General features: G+C 43.7%; 1 protein-coding gene across 1 annotated transcript; it reads right to left on the bottom strand.

Annotated features, from left to right (window-relative positions):
* Window positions 1-561: 561 nt before the first annotated feature.
* Window positions 562-21678, bottom strand: CARD9 (caspase recruitment domain family member 9). The gene is made up of 13 exons (XM_053374035.1): window positions 21359-21678; window positions 18585-18828; window positions 17451-17588; window positions 16917-17242; window positions 15320-15499; window positions 14015-14167; window positions 12648-12773; window positions 11183-11374; window positions 9688-9726; window positions 4099-4147; window positions 3395-3444; window positions 2891-2967; window positions 562-1731 (listed from the first exon to the last, which is right to left on the bottom strand). The coding sequence occupies exons 2-13, from the start codon at window positions 18769-18771 to the stop codon at window positions 1635-1637; spliced, it is 1614 nt and encodes a 537-aa protein (XP_053230010.1). The 5' UTR covers window positions 18772-18828; window positions 21359-21678; the 3' UTR covers window positions 562-1634.
* Between the last annotated feature and the right edge of the window lie 1217 nt (window positions 21679-22895).

Here is a 22895-nt window from a genome sequence, read left to right as displayed (position 1 = left end):
TTGTGCATGAAGGAATTAATGCCATAGAATAAGCTGTCCTGCCAGGCTTAGCAAGGTCACTAGAGAGCCCTATCACTTGGTTGTAGCTCTGGAAATGGAGCTTATTCTTTTGGGATGCTAATAAGGACACTGAAGTGGCCAGCTAAGGTCATTATGTTACAAAGAAATTTATCTGACAGTTCAGCAGCCTCCTGTATTAAATTCCAACTCTCACCATGCACAGAACCCAAAGAATTGGAAGGAGCCTCAGGGCTTCATCTAGACTGCCCCCTCAAACCCACAGTATCATACTCGAAGCCACAATCCATATTTATACAGACAATTAGAGTTTAACTGACAGTTTCCAAAGTCAAACAGAAAGAAAATGTTAAGTTCATTTTATTGTACTTATTTGACAAGACTGATCTGTATATAAATTAAAAAAACAAATTCTTCTGAATGGCTTGTTGTATGGGAAGTTCCTTTACCTATAGGCAAGCTCCACGTACTATATTGATGTTATTAATTTGAACCTTTTCCAATGTAATCCTTCTGCATTGTCCTTCCCAGGGTGACTTTCAAAAAGTGACAATTATCCAAAACAGTGAACTCAGCCCAATTGAATGGCAGCCATGAACCAACAGAACAGCAGGGCTAAAGCAGAAGAATGTGGCAAGCTTCGGTTGGTATCAGATTTAACCATATTTTACTATGATTGCTCCTGCCTTGGGCTATCTCTCCTGAAGTTTGTGATGCCTGGGTGAGCCTTCTGGTGCACCGTCCCTTTTGTAGTGGTGCTGTCACCAAGTGTAGGCCCAACAATGCTGTCAGGCCATTACCATTTTCAGGTGAGTTTCAGGGTTTTTTGGTTTTTTTACAAACTGTATTGAAAAATGTTAAAGCAATTACCAAGTCTTCCAGGACAAATGCATGTCCAGATGTTTGTTTTTTAAAATAATCATTTTTAAAATTAATCTTTATTAAATTTTAAAGTATGTAGAGATGTTGTCTTGAATGCAGTAATTCACATGGCATTCAAGCAGACTTGTAAAATCTCTTACATTACAGGTTAAGTTCTCATCTAGAACATTTAGATAATTTCTCAATACTGGCTGCTGTGACTGAAACAGAAGGGAAATCGCTGTACTGTTGTTAATAAAAGATTTAAATCGAGACCATACAAACCCATCTTCCTTTTTAATTCCTCTTATCACCCTCTGATGGTGAGTTAAGTATTCCATAAGTGCTCTATTCCACACATCTTGGATCCAACTTTCTGTGGTGGGGTTTCAGTTATGTACCAGCAAATTCAGATGGTGCAAATGAAAGCTGATTTGGAGTTCTTGCAGATCACACCCACTTCCCCCAAAAGACTGGACTTTTTGCTACAAGGAAAATGTAGCGTGTGGAAAGTGTGAGATGATCATTCTTGGCTTTGACACAACATCTAACCTCCCCACAAACAAATCAAAGTGAAAGCTCACTAAAGAGCCAGTGTCTAATCTTCCTACAAGTGAATCAGGTTAACAGCTCATAAAAAGTCACCTATAAATGCCCTGTGTCCCTTGGGAACAAGAAACCTTGTTGTTGATTGGGTTGTGTCCAAGACAGGCCCTCCAGGATCCACAATTTCTTTTTCTGCAGAGCACACACCCTCAGGAGCCTTCAGTGTCTGTGTTGTCACTGCCTGACGTGTTCTCCCAGTCCACGGTGTAGTACTTGCCCTTCTGGGCTCTCCTTAGGGCCCTCTTTCTGCAAAGTTAAGGTGCAAACTTGTTTAAAGTGTGGAGGATGGGGACTTGTTGCACCTCAGATGTTGCTGAACTACAGTTCCCATCATCTCTGTGATGGCTGATGGGAGTTGGAACCCAACAAACCCTGAAGGGGGTCTGGTGTCCTAACCCACCTTTGGAGGCAGGAGTGCCCACAGTCCTTCAGTCTAAGGAAGGTGCTGAAGTCTCCTTGGTTGGAGGTTTTAAAGCAGAGGTTGGATAGCCATCTGCCAGGGATGCTTTAGTTGCAATTCTTGCATTGCAGGGGGTTAGATTAAATGGTCCTGGGGTCCCTTCCAGCTCTACAGTTCTATTATTCCAGAACACCAGGGGAGCTGGGCTGAGGCTGGATCAGGTCTGATCCAGCCTAGGTCACTTGCCCATCTAGTCCAGCATCCTTTCCTCACAGTGGCCAACTGGTGCTTCAATGAGAAGCCTGAAAATAGGATCTAAGTGCAGCAACTTCTGGGATTCCCATGAATTTGGGGGTATTTAGAAACATTACTGTCTCCAACAGTTGAGGTCAGTAACCGTTGGTAGCCTTATTCTCCATGAATTCATAGAAGCATAGAGTTGGAAGGGACCCCAAGGATCATCTAGCCTAAGCCCCTGCAATTATAAATGAAGTCCATAATTAATCACAACAGCCTGATTATTACTAACCATTCCCAGAGGTTGGTGGTCACCTCATCTCATTTCTCACAAGTCTCCCTCTTCCAAATAGATGGAAGAAGACCAAAGAATAAGGCTATCCATGGCTAGGAGCCACAATTACTATGCTTTGCCTCCACTGCTGGAGGCAGCAATGCCTCTGAATCCCAGTTGCTGGAAAACACAGGGCAGGGGGAGAGAATGCCCTTGTGAAGACATCTGTTTTCTGTTGGGAGCCACACAGAGTGCCTGGGGCAACCCACTCAGATGGGCAGCATACAAATAAAATTATCATCAACATCATCATCATCACCATCAAATCCTGCCTGCTTGTTTCTTGTTGGGGCATCTGGTCAGCCATTGTGAGGACAGGATGCTGGATTAAGTAGCCTGATTCAGCCGTCAGGCTCTTCTCCTTCCTGCACTTTGTAGCAGCAACATGGGGATGGGTCTGCATTAGGCAAGCGTAAGAGGCATGTGTGCTTTACCTCCGGTAATGCTCAAAACTGTCCTTCATTCGCCGGCGCCCCTTCTCTGCCACCTCCCCATCGAGTGGACTGCTTTCCTGGAAACGCAAAGCAGAATTGGGGCCTGATTAATTTCAGCCATGCTACTCTGCTAATTTGCATGGAAGGCTCCTCCACAGCTAGAGCTGAACTCAAGGTAGCCTACAGTGAGGAGCATCAGGAAAGGTGATTTGTGTTAGATCCATGCCCAGAATTTGGCATCTGGCAAGCATCTTGGAATCCCTGATGGGTGTGCAGGTGGTAAATGCCTGAACCCCTGGAATTTTATACTTCTGTGGAGACTGGAGTGGCATGTAAAAGTGTCACTAAGGAAAATTAACAGCAGTAATTTAAGACTTTTGAAAAGCTAAAACAGCAATAATCTCAAAACAGATTAAAACTCACACAGTACATATTGTATGTGTAATTCTGTAAACAGCCTTATGTGGTATATAAATATATTATATAAATAAAGATATAAAGTACCCCTGGGGATGGAAGAAGCTGGATTTTGCTGAATTGCTGGTGGGAAGATTCTGCAGAGAGATAGAGAAGGAGAGAGAGAAGGAAACGGGTTAATTTTATTGACCAACTATTACTTGCTGTTGAGAATTTAAGGCCTAGTGTACCAGCATGCATCCAGAGATTTCTGGTGCAAGATAGGCATATGTAAAGCCATTGCATTGCCCACTTGTGAATATTAAGATCCTGGCTGCTAAACAGACCAGAGACTCATCCAGCCCAGCCTCTTTTGCCCAGTAAACAACCAGATGCCCACCTCAAGCAAGACAGGAGTGTAGGAACAATGCAGTCATAAGAAAAGAAGAAAAGCCTTGCTGGATCAGACCAAAGGGGATTCTTCTAGTCCAGCTTCCTGTTCTCACAGTGGCCAAGCAGATGCCCATTGTGGGAACCCTGCAAGCAGGACCCTAGTGCAAAAGCAATTCTCCCCTCTTGTGGTTTCCAGCACATTTTCCTGGTATTTAGAAGCATTGCTATCTGTCTCCAACTGTGGGAGAGATGGCTACAGAAAGAGGTATCCTTGGTTAAAACTGTCTGTTAAGTTGCAAATGCAGGCTGCTGGCATTGTAGGCTCAAATTAGTTTTGCAAGCCCTGGCTGAGAGAAGCATTTCTGAAGTGGGATACCAGAAGCAAGAGAGCAAGACCAGCAGCCCCTGGAAGAACTTGCCTTTGTTTGCACCTTTCATGTCTTCATCCGGGTTTCCATGGGGAGGAAGCTTCATGCAAGGAAAGGAGAAAGAGAGTTAACATAAGAGCCTGCTGGATCAGGTCATTTGCCCATCTAGCCCAGCATCCTGTTGTCACAGTGGCCAATGAGATGCCAAAAAGAAACCAGCAACTAGGATTTGAGTAGAAGAGCTCTCTCCTCCTGTGGTTTTCAGCAATTGCTATTCAGAAGCATTACTGCCTCCAACCATGAATGGCAAATCATAGCCATCATGGCTAGTAGCCATCAACAGCCCTCTCCTCCATGAATTTGCGCAATCCTCTTTTAAAGCCGTCCAAATTGGTGGCCATCCCTGCCTCCTGGGGGAGCAAGTTCCACAGTTTAACTAAGAATGACTTTATTTTATCTGTCCTGAATCTTCCAATATTCACCTTCTTTGGATGTCCCTGTGTTCTCTAAACTAAAGAGTCCTGAATGCTTCAACCTTTCTTGACAGGCATGTCATTCCATCCCTTGATTATTTTGGTTGTCATTCCGTGAACCTTTTCCAATTCTACAAAATCCTTTTCAAGAATGGGAAATAAGAGCCTCTGTTTGCAAATGATCAACATTGATTTATTCTTTACCCATGAAGGAAAACAGAAAACAAAAGCAATCAAAATCAGGCACATTTTCCAGAACTTCAGCACAAGGACCCCCAGCTAATCAGTGACATACATACAAAAAAAAATCCCTTGAAGAAGTCCTCTCTACTAATAATCCCATTGCAGCTCAGGACAACTTTTTTTTTGCCCAACAGCCACAAAACTGTAACCTTCAGAAGACCCTGGCTGCTGGAGGAGGCCAGAGGGGGCCTATCTAATCCAGCATAATGGTCTCACATTGCCAAACAGACATCCCAAAGATGATGATGATGATGATGATGATGATAATTTATTATTTATACCCCAGCCACTCTGGGTGGCTTCCAACCGAATATTATTTTTTTTTTTTTTATAAATTTTTTTTATTGCTTTTTTCCAGAATCTAAATCCATCATCAATAACACAACAAAAGCGGTTTTACAGAAAGAAAAAGAAATTAAACAAGAAAAAATTCATTTTTCGAAGTCTTTTTTTTTTTTTTCATCATCCACTGGACTTCCCCATCTCCTCCATCCCTGCATTCTTTATAATAAATATAAACAGCAAATTAATACCTTGTTTCCTGTGTTTTTGTATTTTCATCTAATTATTCACTCTGAAATTAAAACTTTTCTCAATCATTAACTTTGTTTCTATCAACTCCGAATTTCAATACTGAAGCATATTTACCTCAAACCTTAGCAAATTTTTAACATTCATATATCTTATAATGTTTTTGTAAATAGTCCTTAAATTTTTTCCAATCCTCTTCCGCAGCCTCTTCTCCCAGGTCTCGGATTCTGCCAGTCATTTCGGCTAGTTGCATATAGTCCATCAGTTGTGTGTGCCATTCTTCCAGTGTGGGTAGCTCCTGTGCCTTCCAGTATTTAGCTATGAGAATTCTTGCTGCAGTCGTTGCATATAGAAAGAAGGTTCTGTCTTTCTTAGGTATCCTCTGGCCCACAATGCCCAAGAGGAAGGCCTCTGGTTTCTTCTGAAAGGTATACTTAAATACCTTTTTCAACTCGTTATAAATCATTTCCCAGAAGGCCTTCACCCTCGGGCATGTCCACCAGAGGTGGTAAAAAGTTCCTTCAGCCTCCTTACATTTCCAACATTTATTATCAGACAAATGGTATATCTTTGCAAGTTTGACTGGGGTCATGTACCACCTGTACATCATTTTCATAATATTTTCCTTTAAGGCACTACATGCCGTAAATTTCATACCGGTGGTCCATAACCTTTCCCAGTCCTCAAACATAATGTTGTATCCAATATCTTGTGCCCATTTTATCATGGCTGATTTGACTGTCTCATCTTGAGTATTCCATTTAAGCAGCAAGTTGTACATTCTTGAAAGCACTTTCGTCTTAGGTTCAAGTAATTCTAGTTCTAATTTTGATTTTTCCACCTGGAAACCAATTTTTTTATCTTTTTTAAAGATCTCTAAAATTTGGGCATAGTGAAACCAGTCTCGCACCTTCCCTTTCAATTTTTCAAAGCTCTGCAACCTCCAAGTGTCACCCACTCTTTCTATTATTTCACAGTATTTTGCCCAGCCACCCCCCATATTAAATATTTTTGTGGCTTTAGCCTCCATCGGTGATAACCACCTCGGAGTCTTGTTTTCAAATAAGTCCTTGTATTTAGTCCAGACAGAAAACAGAGATTTCCTTACAATATGGTTTTTAAACAACTTATGAGACTTTACCTTGTCGTACCACAAATATGCATGCCACCCAAAAGCATTGTTGAACCCTTCCAGATCTAGGACATCAGTGTTTTCTAGCAAAAACCAATCTTTCAGCCAGCAGAGGGATGCAGCTTCATAATACAACCTTAAGTCCGGCAGGGCAAAACCCCCTCTTTCCTTTGCATCTGTTAATATTTTAAATTTTATTCGGGGCTTTTTGCCCTGCCAGACAAACTTCATAATGTCCCTCTGCCACTTTCCAAAACATTCCACTCTGTCCACGATCTGTAGGGTCTGGAACAGAAACAGCATTTTTGGCAATACATTCATCTTTACTGCTACAATTCTTCCCAACAAGGAAAGTTTCAATCTTGACCAGATTTCTAGATCCTTTTTAATTTCAGACCAACATTTTTCATAATTATCTTTAAACAGATTCAAATTTTTCCCAGTCAAGTTGACCCCCAGGTATTTCACTTTATTAACAACGTTTAGTTCTGTTTCCTTCTGAAACCCATCTATTTCTAAAGGTGTCAAGTTTTTTGCCAAAACCTTAGTTTTTTGTTTGTTTAACTTGAATCCCGCCACCCGACCAAACTCAGAAATTAATTCCAATACTCTTTTTGTGCTGGACACCGGCTCCTGTAATGTCAAAACCAAGTCATCTGCAAAGGCCTTCAGTTTATATTGTTTTCCTCCGACCTGTATTCCTTCCACCTGCTGATCCTTCCTGATCAAATTTAGCAAAACCTCAAGGACAGAAATAAATAGCAAGGGTGATAGGGGGCACCCCTGTCGTGTTCCTTTTTCAATTTTAAACTCTTCTGTCACCACATTGTTTACTATCAATTTAGCCTTTTGTTCTGAATATATTGCATCTATGCCATTTTGGAACGCCCTTCCCACTCCCATCCCTTCCAAATTCTTCTTCATAAATTTCCAAGATATATTGTCAAAGGCCTTCTCCGCGTCTATAAATATCAAAACTGCTTTTGTATTCAAATTTGTCTGTAGAAGTTCCAGAACGTCAACAATGTTCCTAGTATTATCTGACAAATGCCTGCCAGGGAGAAAGCCTGCTTGGTCTTTATGAATAACTCCATTTAAGACTTTTTTCAATCTATTTGCCAAAATGTCAGCAAAAATCTTGTAATCCACGTTTAGGAGTGAGATGGGACGGTAGTTCTTAAGTTGAGTCTTTTCAGATTCCAATTTTGGTATCAAAGTGATGAATGCCTCTTTCCACGATTCTGGTGCCCCCTTCCCTTCCATAATTTGATTACATACCTCCATCAATGGCTGAGTCAGGTATTCCTTCAATATCTTATAGTATTTGGAGGTAAGTCCATCTGGGCCCGGGGATTTGCCTAGTTGCATGTTCTGAATGGCATTTTCGATTTCCTGTTGGGTTATTTTATAATTCAGGTCAGTTTGTTTGTCTTGTGTTAGTTTTTGTAGGCCATAGCTTTTTAAAAATTTATTTATTTCAATCTCCACTTGGGGTCCTTGGGAAAACAATTTTTTAAAATATCTCTGGAAACACTTTCTAATTTCCTCTGGTTTCTGAATACATTCTCCTTCAACCTCTAGATTGGTAACAAAGTTCAGTTTTTGTCTCTTTTTCAGCTGCCATGATAGCAGCTTCCCACATTTATTTGCCGATTCAAATGATCTTTGTTTCATCTGTTTGATTTTCCATTCAACTTCTTGATTTATCAGTTTTGCATATTGTGCTTGATGGAATTTTATTTCTCTCAAAACTTCTTTTGATTTTGGATTTAGTCTCAACTTTTTCTCTCCGTCTTTTATCCTTTCCAAGATCTTGTCCTTTTTACCGTTCCAGAGTTTTTTCTTAATAGAATTCTGCTGTATCAGAAACCCTCTCATAACAGCTTTGCTTGCGTCCCAGATTGTTTTTTTTTCCACCGAAGTGTTCAAATTTAGTTCAAAGTAGTCTTTCATCGTCTTTTGGGCCTTCTTCACTATCTCCTGGTCTCTAAACAATGCATCATTCATTCTCCATCTGAAGGATCCAGCTGGTGTAAGTCTCAAGTCCATTTTCAAGGGGTTATGGTCGGAGCAAGTTTTAGGGCAGATCTCTACTTTTTTGGTCTTGGGTGCCAGTCCTCTAGATATCCAGATTTGGTCGATTCTTGTCCAGGATAGGTGGGCCTCAGAAAAGAATGTTCCCTCTCTACCTAGGGGGTTCTTTGTCCTCCAGATATCAATCAAGTCCATATTGTCTGTGAGTTCAAAAAAAGTCTTTGGTAATCTGCCATCTTTAGTCACATTTTGATTTTGTGACTTATCCATGTGTGTGGAGACAACCCCATTCATATCTCCCATATCGAATATTAAAAGCAATAAAGCATCAGACATTAAAAACTTCCCTAAACAGGGCTGCCTTCAGTTGTCTTTTAAAAGTAAAATAGTTTAAATTGCCACCTTTCTAGGATATTCCGACTGTCCATGGAATCTCCATTTAGGAATCATAGGAATCTAATACTGCAACTGGATCAGGCCAAAGGGGACTCCAGCCTTCTGTCCTCAAAGTGGCCAACCAGATGCCCATTATGGAAAACCCCCAAGCAAGACCCAAGTACAATAGCAACTCTCCCCCTTGTGATTCCCAGCAACTGGTATTCAGAACTAGACTTGCCCTGGGCACTTAAGTTCTGTGCTCACACTTCCATGAGAAGGGCCCTGCAGCTGGATCACGCCAAAGGGGGCTCCATCTAGTCCAGTATTCTGTTCTCACAGTGGTCGGCCACATGCCTCATTAAGGGGGCTCCTAGTCTGGATTTTGTTGACAGAAAAGGAAACGAGCTTACCCTGTCTTTTGAATTTGGCACCACATCCTCCACTTGATGTCAGGTGATGGACAAGTGGGCATAATTTCATTTATTGGTTTATATTTATTGATTGATAAAAAATATATACAGCTATTCAGAAAAAATGTACAGCATTTATACATAAAACCATGCATAAAATAGGTTAAAATCATAAAATAGATGTATTCTTCATTCCCTGCATAAGCCTGATGGAATGCAAAAGTTTTCAGCAGGCGTTGGAAAGTTGAAACAGAAGGCATCTGCCCAAACCATTTTGTTGGCCAAATATTTAGGCTTGGTGGGCTGGATGTTTTCCACCTGTCAGTTAAAGGTTATATGCTAACTGGACCCCTGACCCTGACCCTCAGCCCCAAATGAAGCAGACAAATGACATCAGAACAGCAGAGGCACTGAGCCAAGAACGTTGATCACAACTCACTTCTTGGGAGCTCCTGGAGGATTCTTCGAAATCTGAAGTCTGGAATTGCAAGATCATTGTAAAAAGTTAGGAAATGGAAAGAATTAAATTATACACATGTGTGCACATTTCCAGAGAAACTACAGCATGAACAAGTGTCACGCGTCCCATTTGGCTGCCACACTACCAGCACCACTGCCACACCACTCACTTCCGCCAGCACTGCCACTGCACTACCCACTGCACTGTCTAGTGGCACTGGCATAGGCACTGATTTCTGGCAAATTCTCATGACAACACTCACACTCCATGAGATCTCACTGCAAATTGCCAATGCCAATGCTAGCACTGCTTCTCTTCCAGCGATGAAGGCAGAGGAGGCAGTTGAGCAGGTGGGGTATCTATGGAACACCACCTTGCTGCCTGAGGTACCTGTTTCACCCCGCTTCATGCGTGGGCCAGACCTAAGCATGAGGTTGCAGCCTTGGTGAGGGTTTAGTAGACAGGGAAGGAAGAAAGGGGCACCGAGGCAGAATCTGAGTACCCCCGTATGTCTCTCAATGGCTGCAGGCTGTGCCATTGGAACTCTCTGTGCAATCCTCAAGGGCCACATAGGGCACATTGGCCTCCACAGTCACTTACAGACTCACTGTTAAGACCATGTTCATGGAAGACAATCTTACTCGGCTATGAGTGATCACCAAGGAAGAAAGAAGAAAATTGCAGCAGTCAATTCCCCAACAATCCAGGTTACTGAGACATGAAGAGCAAGAGAGGATGCAGCCAGCACATCAGAGTAATGTGATAAATTGCAGTCCAGGGCCTAATTCAATGAATAGTTACTCTGAAGTATGGTACATTTTCAAGCATTCTTAGGGTTTGAAGTAGTGGTTCACATGTCAGGCTGGAAGCAGAAATACATGGGTGCAACAGCAGTCCATCCACTGGCACTTTCAAGCAACTGGCACCTTAGAGGCATTCTGCCTCCGACAGTGGAAGTAGAGCACAGCTATCATGGGCAGCAACCATTGTTCTCCATTAATTTGTGTAGAGCCCTTTTAATGACATCCACATGAACAGCCTGCTGGATCAGACCAAAGGCCCATCTAGTCCAGCATATTTTCAAACAGTGGCCAACCAGGTACCTATTGTGGCAAAGCCGCAAGAAGGACCCAAGTGTTACAGTAACTCTCCTTGCCTGAAATTCCCAGCAACTGGTACTTGGAGGCAGACTGCCCATGGGCAAGGAGGTTCTGCTATCTCGAGATACAGTACCTCCTTAAGAAAAGCCTGTTGGATCAGGCCAGTGAGAGTACCTATTCCAGCATCCTGTCTTCACAGTAGCCAACCAGATGCCCATTATGGGAAAACTGCAAGCAGGATTTGAGCACAAGAACACTTTCTCCTCCACCTGCGGTTTCTAGTAACTGGTAAATTCAGAAGCATTTCTGCCTCCTCTTAACATGGTGGAAGGGAACAGGCCAACCAGAGGCAGCACCTGGAAGAGTTAGCCTACCAATGCCGAAGGGTCGAGGTGCAACCTCTTCAACTTGGCTTCAGTGCTGAGCAGCTGCCCCTCTTTCTGGAAGAGCTGCAGCTGCAGCTCATCGCATCTCTCGCCCAGCTCCCGAATCTGCTTCCGGTAGAGATCCTTGTCCATCAGGCTCTTGGAGAACTGCTTGTGGAATCCCTCTTGGTTCAGGAGGGCCTAGCAAGGTGTGGGTGGGGAAAAGATTATGATTATAATTTTTTTTTATTGTTATGAGTTAGGAATGTGACTGCTTTGAACTCTCTCCATCTAAACCCAGGTTGTATATATTTATAAAAAAACTATATATCATAAAAACACCACAGTCTCCACTGTGCCTCACTGGCCAAAAGGAAAAGCAGACCCTGGTAAATGCACCTGGAATCCCTGGAATCTCATACCACTCAGAGATTGGGGTGGCATGAAACATTATTATTACGCCCTTCCTCAAAAAGGAGACGAGCTGAGTGAAAAATGCAGTAAAATATTCTTTCATTAATTTTTATTAACATTATTTTAATTGATTACCGTATTTTTCGCCCCATAGGACGCACTTTTCCCCCTCCAAAAATGAAGGGGAAATGTGTGTGCGTCCTATGGGGCGAATGCAGGCTTTCGCTGAAGCCTGGAGAGCGAGAGGGGTCGGTGCGCACCGACTCCTCTCACTCTCCAGGGTTTGCGCAGATCTCCGCAAGCCGCGGGAGCCCGCACCGGGCTCCCGCGGCTTGTGGAGAGTTGCCTGCATGCCGAACGCTGGGCGCGCTGAGCTCAGCGCGCCCAGGCTTCGCGCGGCTCTCCGCAAGGCGCGGGAGCCCAGCGCTGGGCTCCCGCAGCTTGCGGAGAGTTGCTTGGATGTCGAAGGCTCTTCATGCGGCTCTCCGCAAGGCGCGGGAGCCCAGCGCCAGACTCCCACGGCTTGCGGAGAGTTGCCTGTTCTGGGGGCTGGGGTCGGGGAAAGCTCGGGCTTCCCCCGCCCCAGCCCCGTGCTTGGGGGGGAATAAAATTTTTCCCTTTATTTCCCCCCCCAAAAAAACTAGGTGCGCCTTATGGGACGGTGCGTCCTATAGGGCAAAAAATACAGTACCTGTCCTTACGCCTAAGGTCCCAAGGTGGGTTACAACAATCCAAAATACATCAAAAACAATGTTAAAAGACTTACAATTACTATTGTTCATTTGGGGGCAGAATACCAGTTGCTGGAAGCCACAGGAGGGGAGAGGGCTTTGTGCTCAGGTCCTACTTCTAGGGTTCCCTTTGGGGCATCTGGCTGGCACTGTGAGGACAGGAGGCTGAGATAGGTGAGCCCCTTTGGCCTGATCTAGCAGGCTCTGCTTACGTTCTTATGGAACCTCCAGGCCCAGAGGCAGTGTATAGTGATTCCTAGCTTCTTACGGGTACTTGGCCATTTTTTGAGTGGGGAGGTGCAAGGGGACATTGCCCTGGCAGCCCCTACCTGATCTCTTTCAGAAGCCACCTCCTCCATCTGTTTCAGGATGACCTCAATGCGGTCCTGGTATATCTGGGCATCGTTTTGCAGGGATGCACACTTCAGCTCCAGCATCTCCTTCTCTCCCACAAGCTGCCAACACAAGCACAGAAGGCATTGGAATAATAATAATAATAATAATAATAATAATAATTTATTATTTATACCCCGCCCATCTGGCTGGGCCTCCCCAGTCACTCTGGGCGGCTTCCATAGAAACCAAAAATACAGTAAAATATCACACGTTAAAAACTTCCCTGAACAGGGCTGCCTTAAGATGTCTTCTGAATGTCAGGTAGTTGTTTATCGCTTTGACATCTGCTGGAAGGGCGTTCCACAGGGTGGGCGCCACTACCGAGAAGGCCCTCTGCCTGGTTCCCTGTAGCTTTGCTTCTCGCAATGAGGGAACCGCCAGAAGGCCCTCGGCGCTGGACCTCAGCGTCCGGGCAGAATGATGGGGGTGGAGACGCTCCTTCAGGTATACTGGAAGGCCAGCAATAGAGATTTCTCTTGTGCCACAGAGGTTGGATGGCAACCTGTCTTGGAGTCTTCAGTTGGAATCCCTGCATTGCAAAGGGTAGGACTAGATGACCCTGTGAAGTCCCTCTCAACTCTACAACTTTATGAATTTGCACACACACACCAGAATAATATGTGGATTGCGACATTAAATATCATTTGCCGTTTGCACTTCCCCATATTCTGGAGCATTATTGGGGGGGGGGAATGTACCAGAATGTATTTTGAAATGCATATTTCAGAATAAAATCTGTCCATATATGTCTTTAAATGCTGTTATTTATATGATGGAAATTGGTAAGAAGATATATTAAGTATATTTAATCCTCTGGCACCCCACATGTGTGGGTTAACATCAAAGGAAAATGGATGCAAGCCTATATTCCAAAGCATGGGGCAAGCATAGACTTTCTGACAGGAGAAAGCCCCCTAGCAGAATTTAATTCTCAGACAGATTAGTGAAGCATAGGAATGGGCTATTAAACCTCATTTATACAGTTCAGCTGCATGAAGCAGCTGACCCCCTTTTATCCTCCCTGGATTGAAATAAATGCTTTACTTACTTATTTGAGGACACAGCCATGCATTATCCTATTCAACAACAATAAGAAATGCATGTAAAAATATTTTGGGGTAGAAATGCAGCAAGATAGCTTCTGACACATGTCTGAAGCTGCTACATTAAAGATGGAGTTCATGCAAATGTGGAACAGGTATTATGTGGCACCTGTAGTATCAAATCATGTGCTTCCTCATTCCTCTCCCCACACACATACCCCACACCCCCAGAAAGGGGCCCCCAGCCAGCCACCTACTTTATCCCACTTGTCCTCTGTCCGCCGCAGCATCTGGCGCAGGTCATAGATGGTGTTGACCAGCTTCTGGTGTTCCCCCAGCATCTGTGTCCGCTCTGCCTGCAGGGCCTGAAGGGAGATGTCCTCCTCCTCAGAACCACCTGTCTTGGTGACCTTGGAGCAGAAAGAGAAAAATACGTGTGAGGCCCATCTTTCTCAGTAACAGAGTATTTGCCTGGCATGGAGAAGTTTCCTCGATAGACTATGTGTGTGGCAGCTTTCTGTATTTCTAATTCAGCCCTTTATTCTGAATCGTGAGGACTAGAATCTTATTTTTTAAAGGGAAGGACTGTAGCTCAGTGGAAGAGCATCTGCCTTGCATGCCAAATGTTGCAGGCTCAATACCCAGTGACATCCCTAAGCAGAGCTTGGAATATTCCTTACCTGAAATCCTGAAAAACTGCTGCCAGTCAATTTCCACAAATGTTCTGATGTAATATAAGGCAGCACCCCATATTCCTGTTCAAGTCAGCCCTTTATTATGAACCATGAGGACTGGAATCGTATCTTCCTGGCTGGAACCCTGGGGAACCCCTGCTGCCAGTCAGTGTCAATAATACTGAGCTAGATGGTCCAAAGGCACCATCAGAATAAGGCAGTTTCCTCCAAGTTTCCTGCACCCTTTCCTGACCCTGTCTTGGTAACCTAGGGGTGTGGGCAAACTGACTGCTGCAACTAGTTCTAGGTGGGGCTGCCCTTGAAGACTAGATAAAGTTTTACCTCCCTTGTTAGAGGAGTAAATGCCTCTGAATAACAGTTCCTGGGGATCCCATGTGGGGAGAGCTGTGCTCAGGTCCTGCTTGTAGGCTTCCATTGAGGTATTTTGGTGGCCACCTTCAAGACAGGATGCTGGGCTATGATGGCCTGGTCCAGCTGCTAGGTTCTTCTTAAGGTGGCGTGTTTTGATAGCAGAACCTTCATGCTCAGGAACACTCTACCTCTGAATACTGGATGATGGGGAACAACAGCTAGAAAGTTGCTGTTTCACTCAGGTCCTGCTTGAGGGCTTCCCATTGGGGCATCTGGATGGCCCCTCTGAGGACTGGATGTTGGACTGGATGGGCGTCATTGGCCTGATCTGGCAGGGCTCTGCTTATGTTATTATAGGACCTCCAGATTCCCAGGGACATTTGGCCACTGTGAGAGCAGGACGATGGGCTATGATGAACCCTCTTTGGTCTGATCTAGCCGCTGCTGGGCTCTCCCTCCCTTTTCAAATGTCATTTTCATTCATTCATTTACCTACCTACCTGGCACTGTGCCTACCTGCAGGGTGCTCTCCAGCTCCTTGTTCTTAGCCAGGAGCAGCTCCTTCTCCCGCTGTATCTCCCACACCACCTCATGGCTGGGACGCTGTTCAATGGCGTGCTTGAGCTTGAGGGTGTGCTTCCTCTCCAGGCGGCAGTCATCCTCTGCCTTCATCAGGCTGTGCCTCAGACAGTCAATCTGAGCAGAGGGAAGCAAAGCCCATGGAAGCAAAGACGAAAAGGAATAATAGAATTGTGGGGCTGGAATGGACCACCAAGAGTCATCTAATCCAGCCTCCTGCCATACAGAAATCCTGGCTAAAGAATCCCGGACAGATGGTGGAATTGAGATGTTTTGGGAGTGGAATGAAACCTTGGATACAGAGATGTAAAGACATCCTTAGCTGGCAGTGATAGAGCTGAGAGAGAAAGGAGTCCTGTGTACAACTTGGAGTAAATTCTGAGGGAAAAGCTATCAAACCTCTGGTTTTTTTAATTGGGAAAAGAATGGAAGAGTCGTTTTAAAATCATTATGGAAAACCCTAGCAAATATAACAGGAAATGAGAACGGAAGGTATGGTACTGGGTACGAATTAATGAATACATAGCAAGGGAAGAACTACGGAATGCTTTTTTAATATATGGACACAGCAGAGAGACTCTTGTGTGAACAAAGATGGAAAGACTTATTGTTTAATATGGAGGAATTGTTGTTGAGGTTATTGGAGACAAAGTTGATATGTTTGAGTAGAGAAAAACCATTGACACTTATTAACAACAAAAATTAGAGAGCACCTTTTGGACTTTTTGTGTAAAAAGGAAAATGAATTAATTTGAGACATTTCAGTCAGAAGATTGGGAAAATATTGCCCAACAGAAAGTAGATCAGTTGGATGTCATTCTAGAGTGAATTTTTGAATAAATTATTTTACATAACTGACAGAAAATTGGAAGTCCTTTTTAGTTTTCTTCTTCTTCTTTTCCTTCCTTCCTTCCTTATTTCTTTCTTTCCTTTTTTCTATTTTTTTGTTTTCCTTTGGTGTCCTCTGCTTTGAGCCGTTTTGGGGGTCCAAAGATTGCACACATATGTATGTAATGGATGGTGAGAGGTAGGGAAGGGAAGAGCTCCCAGAATAAGAGACTGGGAGCAGAAAGGAAAGCTCCCAGGTGAGTGCTGTGAGGTTTCGCCACTTTCTGTTTGAGGCAAGGGTTAAGAACTACTTTTGAAAGAGGACCCTGTGCTTCATTTTCTCTTTCTCTTTTTCTGTTTTAATTTCATTTATTTTATCTTTTTTATTATGAAAAATCTTTACTAAAATCTTATTTTGAAAAAAGAATGAATCCTGAACAGATGGCCATCCAATCTGTTTTAAAACTTCCAATCAAAGGCGAGTTGGCCACCTTTTGAGTTCACAGAATCATAGAACTGTCGAATTAGGAGGGACTCCTAAGGGTCACGTAGCCTGGAAGAATCCCTGCAGATGCCCATTGATGCATTTCTTCACTATCACCCCAAGCCACGTTTCAAGAACCAATCCTTTTCTCCCTGCTCTGCTTTAACTACTCCACCCTACTCCCACACCTCAGCTGCCACAGATTGTAAGATGGTTACCAACCTCCAGTTGTAGGTCCCGGTTCTTCATGAGTGCCACATTCTTCTCCTCACTCTGCCGAGCATAGCGCATGGCCAGCTCATAGTTCTCATCCTTGCAGCACTTGAGCTCCCGGCTCAGGCTGTCACGCTCCTCCTTCATCTTGTGGGCCCGCTCCTGGTGCTTGCGCAGGACGCTGTCCCGCACCCTCATCTCCCTGATGACATCCTCCTTGGCCTGGAGCAGGACACCCGTCTCCTGGAGCTTCCGCCGCTCCTCGCGCACAACATTCTGGAGCTTGGAGATCTCGCTCATCAGCAGCTCTGTGAGGCTGGACTCCCCAGCCGTGTCTGTGGGGAGGACATAGAGCTGTAGTTGGAAAAGGCAGTCAAGGGTCATCTAGCCCAACCCTCTGCAAATCATGAATAGCATTCAATCAACCCCATACTCTCAGCATGTCATTTTGGGGATGCCAGGATCATATCTCTCACCTATTAGGGGTCATAGATAGGCGAGGGAAGGGTGTTTAAACCCACCAGCAAAATTTACTATACTCACCTATAATCATTGAGAAAACCCGGGTGGGCTCGTTGCCTGTGATTTTCTTGTAGAGCTGAGGATAGTAGAGCTCCAGGCTTTCAAGAAAGGCCACAAAGCCCTTCTGACCTGTCCGCTGAAGAATGTCAAGGAGTACCCCTGGAAAAAACACAGAAGAAAAGGGTATTTAGCCTAAGGTGTCAGAAACTAGGTTGGAGGATGTGTGGGAGATACACAGTCAAATCTAACAATGCCTATTCTAGCTAGTTTACATGTGAATGAGTTAAGACCATGGGGCTATATTGGTGATAGGCAGACTCAGACCATAGAAATGTAATTGGTACATTTTCCCTCCTCTCCTGGGAGAGAAGAAGCAAAAAGTATTTGCTGCTCCTTCTCCCCCCGCCCCTTCAACCAGCCATAAAGGGGGATGTACCTCCACTTGCTCCAGCATCAGGCACATGCCTGAAGCTGTTTCTGCCTGCATATTTTACCTGCATGTACTTTTAATGCTGTTGCTACTAACAGCAAATGCTTAACTGCGAGTAATCTATATGTTTTAGACTTACTTTTCAATCTGTAACCTGTTTCTTTGATAAACAGGGTAACAAAGGGGGAGATCAGCCTAATGACTAATTCCAATGCTTTCAATTAAACTGCCTAAAATGAGATTTAAACAGCTCTGCCCTGCACTTTTAAACGTAAGCGGTAAACTGATCCCTTTGTCTGTTAATCCACACATGCGGGGGATAGAATATAGTTAAGTATATTCCCTCACCTACCTAATAAAATAAATCAGGATTGCTGTATAAATAAATCAGGATTGCAGGGAACCCTTTTTTTCCCTGACACTGGTCTGGTTTACTCATTTATTTAATTCATAAAATTTATACAGCACTTGATTGTAAAAACAATCAGACCTCAAAACAGTTTTCAAAAAGATAACACAAGAAAATCAATAAAAATTTAAAACATACAAAAATATACTAAAATGGATTAAAAATTACACCCACTTTCTTAACCTCTAGACCAACATGTCTAAAAAATGTTTTTAGCAAAAACTGAAATGAGTACAAAAAATGGTGCCTGCTGTGGTTTTTTTTTTATGGGAAGCTATGTGCAAGGCTAGTGGTGAGTGAGCTATTGAAAATTTACCTGCTTTCCTTTTCCTGATCACAAGGCTGGGGTCATTAAGGATCTGTTCCTCATCATCGTGGTTGATGACTTTGCACTGGCGGAGGTAAGGGGTTATCCTAGACGGGTCAACCACTGAAATCAGCTTTACACGGTAGGTCTCCAGGTTATTCCAGCAGCTTTCATTGTCATCATCTGGCTCAGACATGGCAGAGGACAAAATAAGGAGTACCTTCCGCTCTTCAAAAAGTGCTGGAGATATGCCCTGGAAGGTCAGCGAAATAAGGTTTCCATTCTGTACTTGTCACAAACAGTTCCATTTCTGTTCTGCTACAATTCAGCTTCTGCTAAATCTACATGTAGTTTATTATTATTATTATTATTTTTAAAAAGCAAAACAAACACACAGCTCCTAAAACAGAGAAAGGGCTTCCCTCTGCAGAGTGGGACACCCTCAGCCTGGCCCTTTTCTGCTTCGGCTTCCTTACCTACAGATCAGGAACAACCACAAGATGTGTCACCCACACCCTGGTTTAGATTTGCGTGTTTGGAGAAAACAGCAGACAGAGAAAGAGCAAGGAGCAAACTTTCCTGAATTGCTTCTGACCTCAAAGGTGGCCTTATGACACAAAGGACGTCCTTCTCCCTCTCCTGACTCAGTATTTCTAAATCTGGCAATTTTAGCTTTTCCCACTTTCAGGTGTTTTCCTGTCTTCCATTCTTCACATTTCCAGTTTGTTATATTTTAAGTTTCTGTGAGAATTCACCAGCGTTTTAGTGCTGGAAGATTCAGGGGAGAAGAAAGGAAGGACTTCTTCATCCAGAGCATAAACTCTGGAACTCACTTGAAGGGCTTTAAAATAGAATTGAACAAATTAATGGAGGATGAGAAGACTATCAAAGAACTACAAAATTGTAGAGTTGGAAGGACCTGAGGGTCATCTAGTCCAAATCTGTGCTGATGGCTACTAGCCAAAATGACTAAGCTCTGCCTCCACTGTCAGAGGCAGAAATGCCTCTGAATACCAGTTGGTGGAAGCTACAGGAGGGGAGAGTTGCTCTTGTGCCCAGGTGCTGCTTGCCGGTTTCATTTTGGAGCATCTGGTTGGCCACTGTAAAGGCAGGGTGTTAGGCTACATAGGCCATTGGCCTGATCCAGCAGGCTCTTCCTATATTCTTAGTGCAACTTTCTCTTAATATGCACATGCTTTGCAGGCAATTTGGCCTACCACACAAACATATTTGCAAAGCAATTTCCCCAAATATGACGCATTTCTGTGTATCATTCCGTTTTCATGCACACTTATATGCATTTTTATGCACACTTTATCTTGATCTCTACCTTTTTGTATCTATTACTTGTCTGGTGAACTGCATTTCACGCTTCAGAGAAGTGCTTTTTTTAATTGTTTCAGAATCAAATCCCCCATCCTCAGACCCCTACTCAGAATTCCCCACTACCCACCCCTTCCCATTATTAACTGAGCATTTCTAGGGTGAAATCTATTAAACTGTTCCATAAGGAAAAAAGCAAACAGAGATCACTTTTAGAGTTTGGTATCCCTGCTATGGTGATGAATGTAGAGGAGGATTCTTCTATTTTTTATTGTCATATTTAATGCCTATTGATGCAACACAAGAAGCTGCCTTATACTGAATCATACTCTCTAGTTTTTCAGGCGGAGGAGTCTTTCCCAGCTTGACCTGGATTGAGCCTAGGACTTTCTGCATGCAAAGCAGGTGTTCTGCCAGTGAGCTGTGGCTGCTTCTTTTAACACACAGCAAAATATTGGTCCTCATGGTTCTGAACAAAAGGCTAAATTAAATAGGAACATAGGAAGCTGCCTTACACAGACTGAATTGGTTCATCTATTTTAGTCCATCTGCACTGACTGGGATGCGTCTCTTGTTCTACATGCAAAGCAGGTGCTTTCCCACCTGAGTTGCAGTCTTTCCCCTAAAACCAACTTAAGATTCTAGTCCTCAGTTTTGAATAAAACAGGAATATAGGAAGCTACCACACTCAGAATCAGGCTCAGCCAGCTCTGTGCTTTCAACACTGGCTGGCAGCAGCTCTCCATGGTTTCAATTAAGGAGTGTTTCCCAGCCCTACATTAAGATCCCATTGGGACTTTCTGCATGCAAAGCCAGTGCTTCACCACCTAGCTACAGCCTCCCTCCCTTCCAAATTTAATAAACAAGCCTTGCCAGCAACCCAAAGCCAAATTCAAAATACTACTCAAAAAGCAACACAATGCATACCCTCCAACATTTCTCTGATGAAAATAGGCACGTATTATTATTATTATTATTACTACTACTACTACTACTACTACTACTACTACTACTACTACTATTATTATTATTATTATTCATACCCCAGCCATCTGACTGGATTGCCCCAGCCACTCTGGGTGGCTTCCAACATATATATAAACATAATGAAACATTAAACATTTAAAAACTTCCCAATACAGGGCTGCCTTCAGATGCAGAAGACTCCAAGTTCAATCCCCAACAGCATCTCCAAGAAGGGCTGGGAATGTGTCCTCCCTGAAACCCTGGAGAGCCACTGCCAATCAGTGTAGGCAACAAATGTCTGACTCAGTACAAGGCAGCTTCCTATGTTCCTATATTCCCACACACCTGTCCTAATAGAAATCTCAGGAAGCCTTTGGCTACTAGCCATGTCCTCTCCTTTCCCCAGGCCACCTCCACGCCAAAAAGATGTGTGAGAGAGGTTGTGGTTCCTGTCTTCCCTTTTCCTATGCTCAAAGCAATGAACTTCCACTCACCTCCTGAACTGAGGCTCCCCAAAGACCCCCCTGGGAGTGGCCCAGCAGCCCCTCTGCCACGCTGAGACTCTTGTCTTGGGTAAAGGAAAGAAAGCCAGCTGGCAAGCAAGGCAGGGCACAAAAGGGGAACTGGCCAAGGCAGTGAGAAACAGAACACCCACCCCCCACCCCCTGGGGAAGAGGAAGTTGCAGGCCAGGACAGTGTGGGAATCAGAATTGCATTTCCGTGCTATCTGGAGAAAAACCCGTGGCCTAGTTAGTTTCCAGTGTTTGTCTTGCATGTCTGTCAAAAGCTGTTGCAATGCAGGGGTTGGACTAGATGTCCCTCTGTACAATTCAAAGTGTCCAGATTTGAGTGCAAACCATCTCAGCACACACATCATACATTTAACACACATGGCTATCCCCACCCCCAAGGATCCCGGGAATGAATAGTTTAAGGATGCTGGGAACTGTATCTCTGGGGCAGGAGGTAAAGTATAGTTCTCAAGATTCTTGGATGAAGCTGCAGGGTTTCAATATAGTGCTACACGCCACCCCAATCTTTAAGTGGTGTGAGATTTCAGGAGTTCCAGGAGCTTTCCCAGGGTTCCTACAGAAATCAGGAACAGCCTCCCCCCCACACACACACTAATAAGAATATGTTGTGGATAGGATCTATGTTATCTTATGGTTGCTTTAAATATGCACACCATTTTTTCAGGGCAGAGGTAATTATAACATAACTATATAATAATTTCTTGTGTTGTATTATACATTAATATTATATATTTTAATATATAATTATAATAGTATATACGGTAATATCATGAAATTGTAGGGTTGGAAGGCTCATCTAGACCAAATTCCTGCAATGCAGGAATCCCTGACAGGTGGCCATCCAAACTCAGTTTAAAAACCTCTTAGGAAGGAGAGTCCACCACCTTCCGAGGGGGTCAATTCCACTGTCAAATAGCTCTTACCGACAAAATGTTTTTCCTGATAGTCATAATCCCTTTTTGCTACTTGAAGCCCTTGGTTCAGGTCCTACCCTCCAGAGCAAGAGAAAACAGGTGTGCTCCATCTTCCATGGGACAGCCCTTGAGATATTTGAAAATGGTTATCGTATCTCCTCTCAGTCTCTCTTATCCAGACTAAACATACCAAACTCCCTCAACCATTCTTCATAAGGCTTTGTTTCCAGACCCTTTATCATCTTGGTCACCCTCCTCTGCACATTTCAGCTTGGCAATAACCTTCTTAAAATGGGGTGACCAGAACTAGATAAATACAATATACAGTGGTACCTCAGGTTACATTCGCTTCAGGTTACATAGTCTTCAGGTTACAGACGCCGCTAAGCCAGAAATAGTGCTTCAGATTAAGAACTTTGCTTCAGGATGAGAACAGAAATCGGGCTCTGGCGGCACGGCAGCAGCAGGAGGCCCCATTAGCTAAAGTGGTGCTTCAGGTTAAGAACAGTTTCAGGGTAAGTACGGACCTCCAGAACGAATTAAGTACTTAACCTGAGGTACCACTGTATTATAATATGTAAACT

Source organism: Podarcis raffonei, chromosome Z (genome assembly GCF_027172205.1).
Source record: "Podarcis raffonei isolate rPodRaf1 chromosome Z, rPodRaf1.pri, whole genome shotgun sequence".
Taxonomy (NCBI): domain Eukaryota; kingdom Metazoa; phylum Chordata; class Lepidosauria; order Squamata; family Lacertidae; genus Podarcis; species Podarcis raffonei.
Note: the sequence above shows the minus strand (reverse complement) of the source record. Positions and strands in the feature narration are given on the sequence as shown.